The 12,853-nt window shown below is 45.9% G+C and overlaps 1 protein-coding gene across 1 annotated transcript in view; it reads right to left on the reverse strand.

Annotated features, from left to right (window-relative positions):
• The window catches only part of SYNE2 (spectrin repeat containing nuclear envelope protein 2), a 181,869-nt gene that overhangs the window by 19,930 nt on the left and 149,086 nt on the right, over positions 1 to 12,853 (reverse strand). The window contains 1 exon segment of the mRNA XM_009644870.2: positions 3,133 to 3,295. Coding sequence (XP_009643165.2) covers positions 3,133 to 3,295 — 163 coding nt within the window.

Genomic DNA, 12,853 nt, shown 5'->3' on the forward strand with positions numbered 1-12,853 from the left:
GCTCTTGTTAGAGCTCCTTTTTAACAGACTATTTTAAGGGGTCTGGCAAAGACCCTTTGTCTAATCTACACTACAGGTTGCTTCTCCAGAGCCTGCATCTCCATCAGTCTGGCTTCTCATTCTGTACCTGTAACTACTCCTAAAATCAATGTAATTGAATAACAGAAAAAAAAGCCTTATCTAAGCCTTTCTTATTGAAAACACAGCTCTGTACAATGCTAGCAACTGTAAATATTAATGAAATGAAAATGTCCACTACATTTCCATTTTTTGAACCCATTTCTGGCTTTCCTTTTGAAGCGTACAGAGACTTTTGCTTGAATAACACTAGAACAACAAACACAAATGAGTATTTTACTGACAACAGTGAACAGGAACTCCCATTAAATGGTATTACTGATTTCAGTGAACAGATGAAGCAGAATTGGTTTTGCTCTAGACTTACAAAATCAAAACAAAATAAAACAAGCAAAAAAAAAAACCCCCAAACAGACAAGCTTGTAGTAAATACAAAAGGAATTGAAGGAAGATCTTCCCAGAAGTCACCAAGCTGCAAGGAGTTGAGTATCACCCAGTGGCAGTCTTCAATGGTGTTACATGAGTACCTGAAAGGGTTGAGCCACAAATGGTCAAAATTTGGCCTGTGGGATTTATGGTAATGTACAGCTTTAAGCAACGTAGAAGCCAGAATCTTTACATAGGTGAGAGATTGCCAGAAGCAGACCCAACATATTTTTTTGACAGCTTATTAAGGATGCACAGGTGTTTTCTGAGCAAGAGGCAGCAGTGTCTTTTTAACACAGGCTCCATATCTGAGAGCAGGCTCTACCCCACTACTGGTACCTGGAGAGATTCTTCTGAATTCAGTAAATTACACTGGATTTACAGCTGTATTAGTGACAATGAGAATTTGGACCACAGATTGCAAATCCACTCTACCTGCACTATGGTAATGCTACTGACACAATCTCATTACTTTTGGTCATGTCTGGGTTGATGGAATAACCCTAGGCAGAATCCTTGCTGTTTTCCAAGCTGTTATTCCAAATGACCTGACTATTATGGTGAGACAAACACAACAAACTGAGTAACAGGGCCAGGAGCATACACTGAGCCCAGAAAGGTACTTTTCCTTCGACTCTGCACATAAGTGCCCAGAGAGCTTAAACAGACTACACACTGCTAGACTTCTGCATTAGTGAAACAGCTCTGAAATCTTCAAATTAATGTTATTCATGTTTTAATCTTCATCCTTTAATTGGACAAACATGCCATAAAACATCTCTGTGGATGCACAATGCTTTTAAATGTCAATATTCAAGACTGAACAGGTAAGGCTTTTCCAGTCATGGATGTCACATAAAAGAAGCCTGTAGGGCATATTTCTCACCAACACTCTGCTCTTGCTGAAATAATTGTTCGGATAAAATCAGGAAAGATCTTTTTGCTTGTTGCATTCAGATAAAGGTTTCTCTAATGCAGAGAAAAAGAGGCTTTTTTTTTTTTTTTATTGTGGTCTTTTTAGTCAGCACAGTCTTCTCACACTCAGCCTCCTACAGGTTACAGTAGAAGGAGTCTAGAGGTGCCCCGAGGTCGGTGTTTGAAACAGAATCCAAACAACAAAGCAGTTAAGTACCTCTGAGCAGCAAATGATGGCTCTTACAGTGAGCTGAAGCTTGAATGCTCATAATAAAAATAAATTAGTTTGGACACAAATTCCTTTTTGCCCCATGATCTTCTCTGCCTGGCAATTTATCACAGACTTTGAGAATGCAAAAGGTTTGGATGGGGAGAAAATATTTCCTGGTTGTTTACATGACCATTCACAATGCAGGTGAAACCATTAGAAGCACTGAGCCAAGGCTTCTGGTGTTTGACCAACTCCTGCAGTGGAGTTGGTGGGAGCCATCTCCACTTCTGTCGCAGAGGAGCTGGCCCTTCCCGTGGTGTCCGGGACATGAGTGGATGCAGAGCCATATCAAGCAGCAGAGAACACAGCTCTCAGGCCTGGGTCACTCAGGGATCTTTCCTTAGACATGAAAGCAGAAGCCAGAGAGAGAGAGAAGATGGGAAGAACATCTATAGGTGTTCTTAAAGACAGATAAAGCTTCCATGCTTGACAGCTTCATTCTCGATCCTCCGTTGTAGGGCAAATATTTTTGTTTAACACCAAGGCCAGAAGACAGCCGTAGATCACTCTCAGCCTTGCCAGGGAGGTACTTTGAACCTGGGCAGACTTATAGTACAGCCCTGAGCAAAGGCTGACTCCACCAGCAAGTCTGTGCTTTGGAGAAGTTTCTTCTTCTTCCCTGGCTACTAGAGAGAGAAATTTACCCCAGGACTATCAACTCATCTCACACTTCCACTCGCCTGGGATAGCTGGCACATGCAGCTGTGCCCAATCCTTGCCATCTCCAGCACTTAAAACCAGGAGAGATCTTTAAGATCCCCCTGCTAAGCCACTGTCTTGGATAAATGCATACGTGCACTCAACCAACAGCCAACAGTGCTAGGTTGGTTCACACTTATGCCTCAGCAGGATTCATGCACCATCTCACCCAACCCTGAGGGGATCTTCAGAGCCTGCCTACTGGACCAGGCCTCATCAAAGGTGTGTTTGCACAAATCCAGCCTCCAAAGCTCAAACATCCTTCTCTGCCAAGCTTGCTCTGCTGTCTGCAAGGAGGGGAAGAGAACTGAGCTAGTGAGGGCAATACACCAAATCACAGCACTTAAATCTGTCACAGCCAGTTTGCAGGAGACCCGGCATTCACGCCTTGTCAGCCTAAGTCATCCTCATGGATTTTCCCTACTGTATGTGCCCTGCCTAGCCCTTATGAAGTCTGATGTACTTCACTGAGCAAACTATCAAATGTAAAACTGCTTTTGTTTGTATTTTGCATGTTTCCTTGGGTGGAGGAGGGAAAGGAGAAGTGGGGTAAGTCAACACAATACTGAAATTACAACAAGCAAATAAAAATTTTCCATGTAACGCATCTTGGCAGGAACATGCCGTGAAAAGCAAACAGTTAGAAGGCCTTACTAAAGAAAAGAAACAGGTGATTTTAAGCCAGGACCAATTGTAATCAGCAGCATTTTGGCCCATTTACTCTGGCTGCTGCTATTTCCCACCTGCTGTTCTGCCAGTCTCTTCTGGATTTCTTGGTCATCACAGATGTCATAAACAACAGGCTTGGAAAGCTCAGACTCAATCCGGGCCAACCACGTGCGAAGGTTACTCATGTTTTTGTCCAATAGTTGTATAAAAGCAAATGTTTCCTTCAGTTTCTTCACCCTAAGCAAACCAGGAAGAACATTTTGTTACGCAGATCAATCAGTGGATCAGCACTGATCAGCAACCAGCGGAAATGATGTCAGCAGAAGGTGATCACAGGCATGGCTTTATGAAGCACTTACTGTTGCACCAAGCTGTTGCCTGTAAATCAGAGCTGTGTTTTAGTCAAAACCTACCTAAATTGGCTCAGCAGGCCTCTGCTCTACAGCTGCAGGAAGGTCTTGTGTGAATTCTTTAATGAAACTATATGAGCAGAGTGAATTTTTGTAGCCTCATTTATCTGCTAGTGAGCCCTTCTGTCAGTTCTTGGACATTTGTCTAAGTGGGTGTTTGTACCGTAACATGCTGCAGTTAAACTAAAATGGGTATCTGTGGTCTGATTTTCCTGCTGTGAATTACATTCAGTGTCTTCATCAGCAGCCAACAGGCCCACCCTAATCAGCAAGGTACTGCTCCACCAACGGAGGCAGAATTTGCCCAACCCACAGGTCCAACACCCTGGGCAAATGGATGCTGACAGGAGAGGAGAAAGCCTGAACAACAGCCACTGTAGAACTTACAGTGAACATTAAAAGCTCTTCTAAACAACACACTGAAGTGCGTGGAGGTGTGCCAGACTCTCCTGGTGGGTGAAAATGAAAAAAAACAAAACCCAAAATCCTGAAGAGGAAGAATATCCAACAGCTAGAGAGTTGTGCAGCAGACAAGCAAATGAACCATTGAGACCATTTACTTTTCTTACAGCTGTTTGCAGCACAGCTCTCAAACTGCAAACAAACTTTTCTTTATTTCCAGCCTTTACAGCATATTCCCATGTCAAAACCCCTTAACAGCCCCTCAAATTATCCAAATAGCATGGTTGTACATTTTGGCAAATTTGTCCCCACGTGCTGGAGGAATACCTGTTAAACTACCTCACTGCTCGCAAATCTTTCCTTCAAATTCTCAGTTATTGCAATTCCCAACAAAATGTAATAAAAAGCCCAACACCGGGGTGACACTTATCTCTTCTGACTTCAAACTCGTATTGGAGCTTGCCACCTAGACCTTGGTAGTCAATGGAGGAAAAAAAATAAACTAGATCATTATCTCCATCAGACCTGTCTTAAACAACCAGATCACAAGATGAGATGAACTGTACGAAAAAGCACATCTTTCTCTCCATGAACTGCAATGGTCTACCCCTCAGTACTAGAAACGTCAACACTGCAGATGCTAAATCATCACTGCAGGTGAAATCATCCCACCCCTGCCCTATGGAAAACCCACTGCTTAGCCAGCATTGCTTTCCTGTGCTGTCCTCCTGGCTGCTTGCATCCCTCTGATGTTGAGTTCTGTCCCTGCGCCTTGGGTTGGATTTTTGGACCTTGCATGTGATTTTTAAAAGGCAAATTTCCAAATTAAACCGTAAGTTATTGCCTGGTCTAGCAACTAACTACGCAGATGAGCTGCATTGTCTACGGCAAGTGCAGTGCAAAAAGTTAAAGTATGCATTGTGAAAAGGCTAAAACATTTCCCATTCGTTAGCCACCATGACTGGGAACTGTCACCAGCAAAACAAAACCAGCAGCTGGGACTGGAAGGGCAGCTTGTACAAGATCACTGTATGTCCCAAAATGCAAGGTTTGGTGAGGGGTCTGAGATGAACCTAAATGTACTTGGCAACACCAGTCCTGTGCAAGCTAGGACTGGGGCAGGGTGGGGGGTTGTAATGTCATCTAGCACAGGCAGGGACAGATTACACCAAGACAGAAGTGCCCTGACAGGGTACCTGGATGCTGGCTTCATGCTAAGCACCTGCCCCTCCTTGCAAGATAAATGAGGAATTCCCTGGCCAGCCGTCCCGCCTGCCGCCACGCTATTCTAGCAGGTTTTAGAGGAGAGGGCTCCAAACTGCCTGTAACCAAGCGGCTTTTGCAGTTGCCTGTTGCAGCATGTGATACAATGACAGAAGATACACAGGACAGCTAATCCATAATAAATATGCCGCTCTGTAAGCAACAACTGATCTTATTAGCAACCTTAAGGTAATCAAAGAGGATGACACTTGATTTAAGGTTAAGCACTTATGGAGGAGACGCGGGAATGATCCTGCCAGACTTTTTCAGTCCTATTGGTTACTGTGAAGGTACGGAGCAAGGCCAGTAAATGTGGGGTCTCATATGGATTAGCAGCATGGGAAACACCTTCCCGTACCTCTTGTCCCAAAACGATCAGGCAGTACTTTCAGTTGTTTTACAAGGAGGGCGAGAAGATCACAGTCCTATACTAGGACTCCTGGCAGGTATTTTGCAACCCTGCACTCTCCAAAACATAAAATTAGTCTTGTCTGAGTGATGCAACCCTGCAAACCACTCTGAAGGATTTAGCCCAAGTCCGTGGTCCACCTTGTTCCTGCCTTGCACCCACAAAGACGCTGATGCTGGTGTAGAGTGCAAAGCAGCTGCCTCTGCCCCTTCACACCCACGGTGCTTTCCACTGCTGCAACTGTCAGAGGAAGCCAGCGGATGACAAAAGCATTTAGTGGCTCTCGCTTTCCTTAACAAGCTCTTTTCAGAGCTCTGCTCCCACATTCATCCCTGTACGCAGAAGGCATCTGGCTCCCAAGCAAACAGCTGCTATATAAATCTTCCTGCTCCTGCTTCTGTTAAGTGGTACTCAATGAACACATCGTAGTCTGGTAACTATACAGCATTTTCTTGTGCTATCATGGGCTGGCAGTAATTTGCCCAGGAGACCTCTGCCTCCACCCTTTCCCCTGCTTCTGTCCCACCAGTCCATTTGGATCCAGTTGGTTATGAAGCTCAGCGGGGCCTGTGACTCCCCAGGGCATGTGGCCCACCAAAGACAGGTGACTTGGGAACCCTTCTCCCTGGAGAGGTGGGATGATATGGGCTCTGTGCTGAGGACCAAAGGGAAGAACCGCTAGAAGAGCCAGGCCTGAGGAAGAGTCTGAGCCAAACATCTATGCTGTTGCATTGTTAACTCTGCATGACTTCAGGCCAGTCGGGAGGAAAGCAAGGCTCAATCCTTGCACTGTCCCTGACTGTATCCAGTGGCAATTTATTCTCTGCATATTCTGTGATATTCCCCACTAGTGCTTTGGAAATGTCTCTCGGGCAGCTTGCAAGAGATGCACATCTTGGGACCGTCCGATGCCACAGCTGACCTGCTGAGACCACAGCTTACAGTGCTGCTCAGTATCATCTCTGCTTCCCTGTACACCTTTCTCTGCCTGTATCTACGTTTCCCACATTGAAGTTGCATTACAGAAAAATTCATGGGTTGCAAGACATCTTTCTTCAGTCTGCATATGGGATAACAGGTAGGTGAACATAGCCAAAGAAGTCAAAAGCAAAACCAAGGGATATTAGATTATAAATTCATGTCTCTATGACTGTCAGCACATTCGATAAATTTAAAAAGCAACAGTTTTAGAATCCAAGCGGGGTTTTTTGCCCCCCCCCCCCGAATATTATTTTGGCTTAGAAATCACTCTAAAATTCAAGTTGCAGATATTACCATAAATATGTGGGGTTTTATCTACTAGTGTTAGTAGAAGCAACAGTCTCGAAGACAGCATCACTACGGTACTGCGAGCTTGTATTTCCTTTCTAGCCATTGCCACTGCAGACGCACCATTGTTAAGTAATTAAATTAATTTGTTAGATAGAATATGGCATTTGTCAGTCATTTAACCACCCTTAATGCTCTAAGTCATTAATCTCAAACTTGAGCTAAGCAGACAGAAAAGAATAAAAACCTAACAGAAGTTCACATTAGAGCAGTATGTAAATAGGAAGGCAGGCCCATCCAGATGTTCACATCAGCTGATCTGCACTTGTGGCAGTCTGCAGACACAGAGCCCAAGGTAAAGGGTAGGGTTCTGCACTGAAGCAACCGGTGAAATAATGGAAAATTTGAGCATCCTCATTGAGCACCCTCAGCTTGCACCGAAGGCCTGGGGAACTGCCATTTCTCTGGCTACAGCTCAAAGAAAAATGTAAAATAGACTAATTACATCCATAAAAGTCTTACATTTGCAACAGCCATTCTCAGATGCATTTCTGCAGACTGCAAGTATTCTTGCAAATTATCTGCTCTTTGCATGAAAGAAACCTCATGAACTCTTTTGAGATGCATCCTGAAGGGACTGTGTGTCTGGGAAGATGCCTCCTGGGAGTTGGGTGGGGGTGCACAGTGCAAGCCATCAAGCCTGGGGGCAAAAGCTCCCCCCACATCCAGGTGACCAATCACCCAACACACAGTGAATTAACAGCAATAAAAGTTCAAGAGCAGTCGAGGAACCGAGCTCCTCCCAGTTACCCAGAAGGCAGAAGAGGCTGCCACCACTGTTGATTGATTGAATCCTTCTTCTACAAAGTGTAATTCTCAAGTTATTTGGTCAAACTGGCAAAACTTACTGCTGGATAAAGGCCTACCTGCCCATTCACCTCCCAGTGAGAACTCACCTGCTGCCACCCAACATGGCCCCAGCAGCAAAAAAAACAGTAAAAAAAATAAAAAAATCCAACAAATACCACCAATAATCTAAAAAACCCTAACAAAATCAAACATTTCTTATACTTTGCAATGGGTCCAGCTTAAAAGATACCCTGATTCAAAACAGCACTTAGACACATGCATGAGATGCCTGGGATAAGCCAAACAAAGCCAGTTTCTAAATGTCTTATCTTTACACCAAAACAGAAGTGGCAGAAAAAGAACAAAACTAGTAGATTGTAACTACAAGCTGGCTGCAAAAGTGAACAGAAGGACTAACTGACCTGACTCGAGATTGGATTTGGGTCTTAATCTCCTTGCTGTAGTTGCCAGCATTGGGTTACAAGAGAAATGCACAAAGCTGTTTCAGGCTGAATCACTGCATAGCCCCACAAATAACACGGAATATTTTGCATAACTACTCAGGAAATATCTAGCAGTAGAAGGTACTTCCAGGTTGACTGAAATGTATTCACACAAACATAAAGAACTGCAAAATGCCTGCCAATTGCTTTGCATTAGCTGTCAAAATGCTGCTGGAAAAGGTACAGGGAAGCTCAAATAAGGTAATAAGTAACATTCAAATTTCATTGTCTGAAGGAATTAAAAACATCCTGACATAGATTCCAAACTCTCCTTCACAAGCACAAAGGTGATCAGAAACAGGCACTACATACATTTCTTTTTAACCGGAGAGGAGCTGAAATTGCCCCGCCAGCTGACAGGATTGTTTACAACCCGGTAAGGCAAATGAGATGCACAGCCCAGGGAACCTTTGTTCAGTAAGTTGCAGGGCGAGCTTAACCATGTGAGGGACAAAAGACCCGATTTGGAGAGGCGATGTCAAAGGCAAATTTTAGGCCTTCATATAAACCACAAGGACGTCTCCCTGTGCAGCGCCTGGCCCTGGTACGATGCCTGGAAGCCCCCGTGTTCGTGGGTCGTGTTGCACAGTGAGCAGAGCAAACAGCGGGTGCGCCGGAGGAGGCTTTTCTCGCGTTACCCTGCCAGCGAGTCGGCAAGGTTGTTGTCGCAGATCTCCACCGTCTTGGGTGCAAAACCCCAAAACGCGGCTGATATTGAGCGAGAGGCCCCTGAGCACTCTTCCTCCTGCGAACGCACCGCGTCTCCCGCTCGTCTGCTTGTCCAAGGCGAATTGCGGGGAGCCACTGGCGCATCGGCACTGCGGTGCCCTGCCCCCCGCCTCCCAAGGCCGCCCGTCCCGCTGCGCCAGCGACGCCTGCTCCAACAGAACCCACCACCACCAAACCCGCAGCCGCTTACCAACATGGCACTTACGGTTCGCCAGAAAAAACCATTCCTCAGCTTGCAAATCCCAAGCTGCGAAGGGGATCGTCTGGTGCAACAACGGCAGGCATGGAAGAGGAAACCCCTCCTCCACAGATGCCCTATTTATTCGCTGCTTTAGCATCCCGCGTGGGGGGGAGGCTCCCCCGTCCTCCTCCTCGACCCCGAGCTGAGGAGCCACTATAGCTCTCCCCAGTTTTAACCCCTACATTTTGGGTTGGTATTTTACCTGGCAAACGGCCGCATCCCTCCTCAGAACAAAACCAGGAGAGCTTTATTCTGACACAAGAGAATTAGCACGCAAAGAAGCGCACGCCGAGCGGCTGCCTGCGGCTGGTGACAAAAAGGTTGCAGGCTGGAGGCTTCGGCACTGAAAAAGGTAGATGCGGTGCTCATTTCTTGTGTGAAAGAGGGACTGGAGCCTCAGACCCGGATGATTTGCAGCAGAGTCAATTTGAACGAACCCAAAAACCCGAGAAAATGTACATCCACGCACAGGCACCACGCACACAGATCTATCCTTACTTCCCCTGCATTTTCCTTTCTCGCCTTTGCCATTATATCCCAGGTACTTAAGTACGAATTAAATCTCCCACACACTAACCTGTCCTCTCTTTAACCTTCCAGTGCAGGCGGAAGGCCTCCAGTGCAAATAGCCTGTTATGCTGGAGGACAAAATAACCCCTAATCTTCATTTATGATATCATTCGTTTGTGGAAAAACACGCTGTCATGATTTCTGTGTGTTATGACTGCCAGAGAACAGGGGGTGGGAAAAAAAGGCGGAAGCCGGAGAACCTTGGATTAAAGTCACTCCCCACCCGTCCAGTATCAGGAAAAAAATAAAGAAGTTATGATAATCCCACGAAAAATGTGAGGAATGATTTTGAAATCAAAGTTTTTTCAGTATCCAGGTCATCTTCCACTAGACCTGTATTGGCTTGCCAATCGCTCACATTCAATACATGGCAGGATAAAAAGTGCCTGAGAAGACACCACACACCGTGAGAGGGCTTCAGACATTTGCACAGGTAAATCACGCCCGGTCACTCTGACAGTTTAATCTAATGGTCTGGGGAGGTTCAAAAATGCATTCAAAATGGTAGGTCTGAGACAGAAAATGGGGAGATAACCCTCCCAGCTTGACAGGCAGACACCGGGAATGGTGACAGCGTGCAAAAGACAGGGACTCCCCTTGCACTGCCAGCTCCTCCCTGTTCCCGGCACACATTGCATAGCCAAAATAAGGCCAACCATCCTGCCTGATACAATAATGAATTCTGTCACAGCTTTTGCACCGAAGAGAAGCATAATCCCTAAAGGACAGGAAGACACTGAAAGAAAGCAGGCACTTTGCGAGTGAGATTTCAACCGCCCAGATTTTTTTTTTTTTCACCAAAATAGTTACAAGAACGAGATTTTACAGTTATACTGCCAGAAACCAGGATAACTCAGCTGAAAATGGCTGTATCATTTACCTGGGGACCTTACTCCAGCATACTTTGCTTCCCTTGCCATGCAATACTGATCTGCAGCAATTTAAAAAGACCTTTGAACTTGGAGTGCACCCACACAGACTATGGGCTGCCTGGCTGCAGCTGCGACAGGGTAGGACAGTACACCAACACGTGCTGCCTGACGGTCTGCCCTGCCAAAGGGTAAGAAGCAACGTGGTGGAAAATAAATAGAGCGACCAGCAGAGAGGTGAAGAGAATTTGCTCGCTCCCCATACCTACACCAAGCTGGGGCCGGCTGCCACCAGAGTGGCTAGGGGAAGCACAGAGTGGTGGCTCACTGGAGCTCCCCAATAAACATTTATTTCTCCACAAAGCTGAAAACAAAGACCAGACCCACCAAGTACGAAAACACATCACAGTGTGCCCACAGCCAGAGCAGCTGAGAAATGGCATCCCCTTTCCACAGGGAAAAGCTGCAGGATGCTCAGAGGTACAGGAATGCAACTGTAAAGACCGGTCTGCAGACCCAGAACTGCTGGAGGCAGTCCCTTATGTAGCTGGTGGCTTTAATGAAGGCTCAGGTACCATCCAAACGCTTTGCACAACCCCAGGCAGCGCAGATACCCTCCTGCAACACATGGGTGCTCCTCCAGTATGCCAGCAGGCACCATGCAAACAGTAGCGCAGAAGGCAAATGCTTCCCTGCTGGGCTGGGAAGCAAAGCGTGGAGTTAGTATCAGTGGCAGATGTGCCAGGGATGGACACCGAGGAACACAGCTGTGCACAACACAGTTCCTTGGCAATTCTTGCCAGTTAATGCATGGCTGGGAGTGCTGATCCAGAGCATGCTGGGGATTTCACTCCCACTCCACGGACTTTTGGCTGTCTACCATCTGCATGCAGCCTGTGAGCTTCTCCTGCTGTTTCAGGCCTTCACTTGGGCACATGTGCAAGCATGCAGCGGTTTCTTCTGGCAGAGTGCTGCTAAGAGGACGGTGATGAGATAACAGAAGCAAGAGATTTTCTGCATCCATTTCACAGTCAGCATAACGCTCCCTTTCTGCCTGTTCATATGTGTGTATTGTCCCTCTATCAACAGAGACTTCAGCATGAGGACCTCCCCTGGTAAGAGTATCTTCCAAGCTGAACAGAAATTTATTTGTTCTCCTTTCCAGGCATGCTAATGTCTTGATGGTTACTTTATCCCATGAGAATTAACATTTTGAGACTTGTTGCAAGTTTGCACCAAGCCACCTTCCAGCTGCAACACATGCGGCAAAGCTGCTGTCACCACACAAGCCGAGCACAGGCATATAGTAAGTGTTAAATCCTGCAAGTGCAGCCATATGGCAAATCTGAGCTTGTCAATATGAACTAAGAGAATCACTTCAAGGACTAAATGGAGAGCTCACCTAATTTGTCCATCTGTCCCAGGATGTTTATTGGTTTAAAAAGGTGAAATAAGCTATCAGAGGAATGCTCTGTATTGATACATTGGCTTGAGACTGGTTTGGTTTCATGTTGGTATCACACAGCCATATACTGCACTACAGAAAAGGTAAAATGTTACTCAGGTTGCAGCGTCAGCCATGGAGACATTAGAAACCACAGAACTGAAATTGGCTGTAAAACTCAATTAGACTCCTTTGTGGATACAGGTTATTTTATACTCTTTAACCACAGGATCATAAAGTGCTTGTCTGCTAGAAAGACTCAGCACCCAGAACGGAAGACTGGCTCCGAACACACAGCTATTCAATGCACATTTTCTCCTCCTACTTAGTGCATGGCTCTGTAGTTTACTTACTGCTTAAGTCTTGGCCTGCCATGAAGACATCATGAGATTTGGTCCTTGCCCTCATGATGGACAGCCACTGGAGGCCAGGGAAGCGGCATAGCAGGCTGTGGTGCACCCGCAAGTGCGAATAAAGGCAGCAGCTGGTTATGTGTTTAACAGAAAGTCCTAGTACTTGTCAAAAAAAAAAAAAGCTTCAAGTGGTCGCAGATTTGGCACCCAAAACTGCAGAAAATTTTCCCTTCCATTTACTTGCCACAGCTACTGACCTGAAAAGCCAGGAGCAAAACCACCTCCTCATTTCACAGAGGTGCTGTGAAAATAAGTTCCTACTAGTAGTTTTTTCAGGAGCAAGGTAAGATTGCCTCCCTGGCACGGTCAAAACTAATCGTTTCCCTCCAGGCAGCATTCTCCTACCACAATTGCCTCAAACCCTCCAAGGCCCTCTGGCAGTCCTGCCCTGAAGCATCTCCTCAATCCATTTTATCTTCCCCGA

The sequence above is a fragment of the Egretta garzetta genome, unplaced genomic scaffold, assembly GCF_000687185.1.
Source record: "Egretta garzetta isolate BGI_Z169 unplaced genomic scaffold, ASM68718v1 scaffold508, whole genome shotgun sequence".
Lineage (NCBI taxonomy): Eukaryota > Metazoa > Chordata > Aves > Pelecaniformes > Ardeidae > Egretta > Egretta garzetta.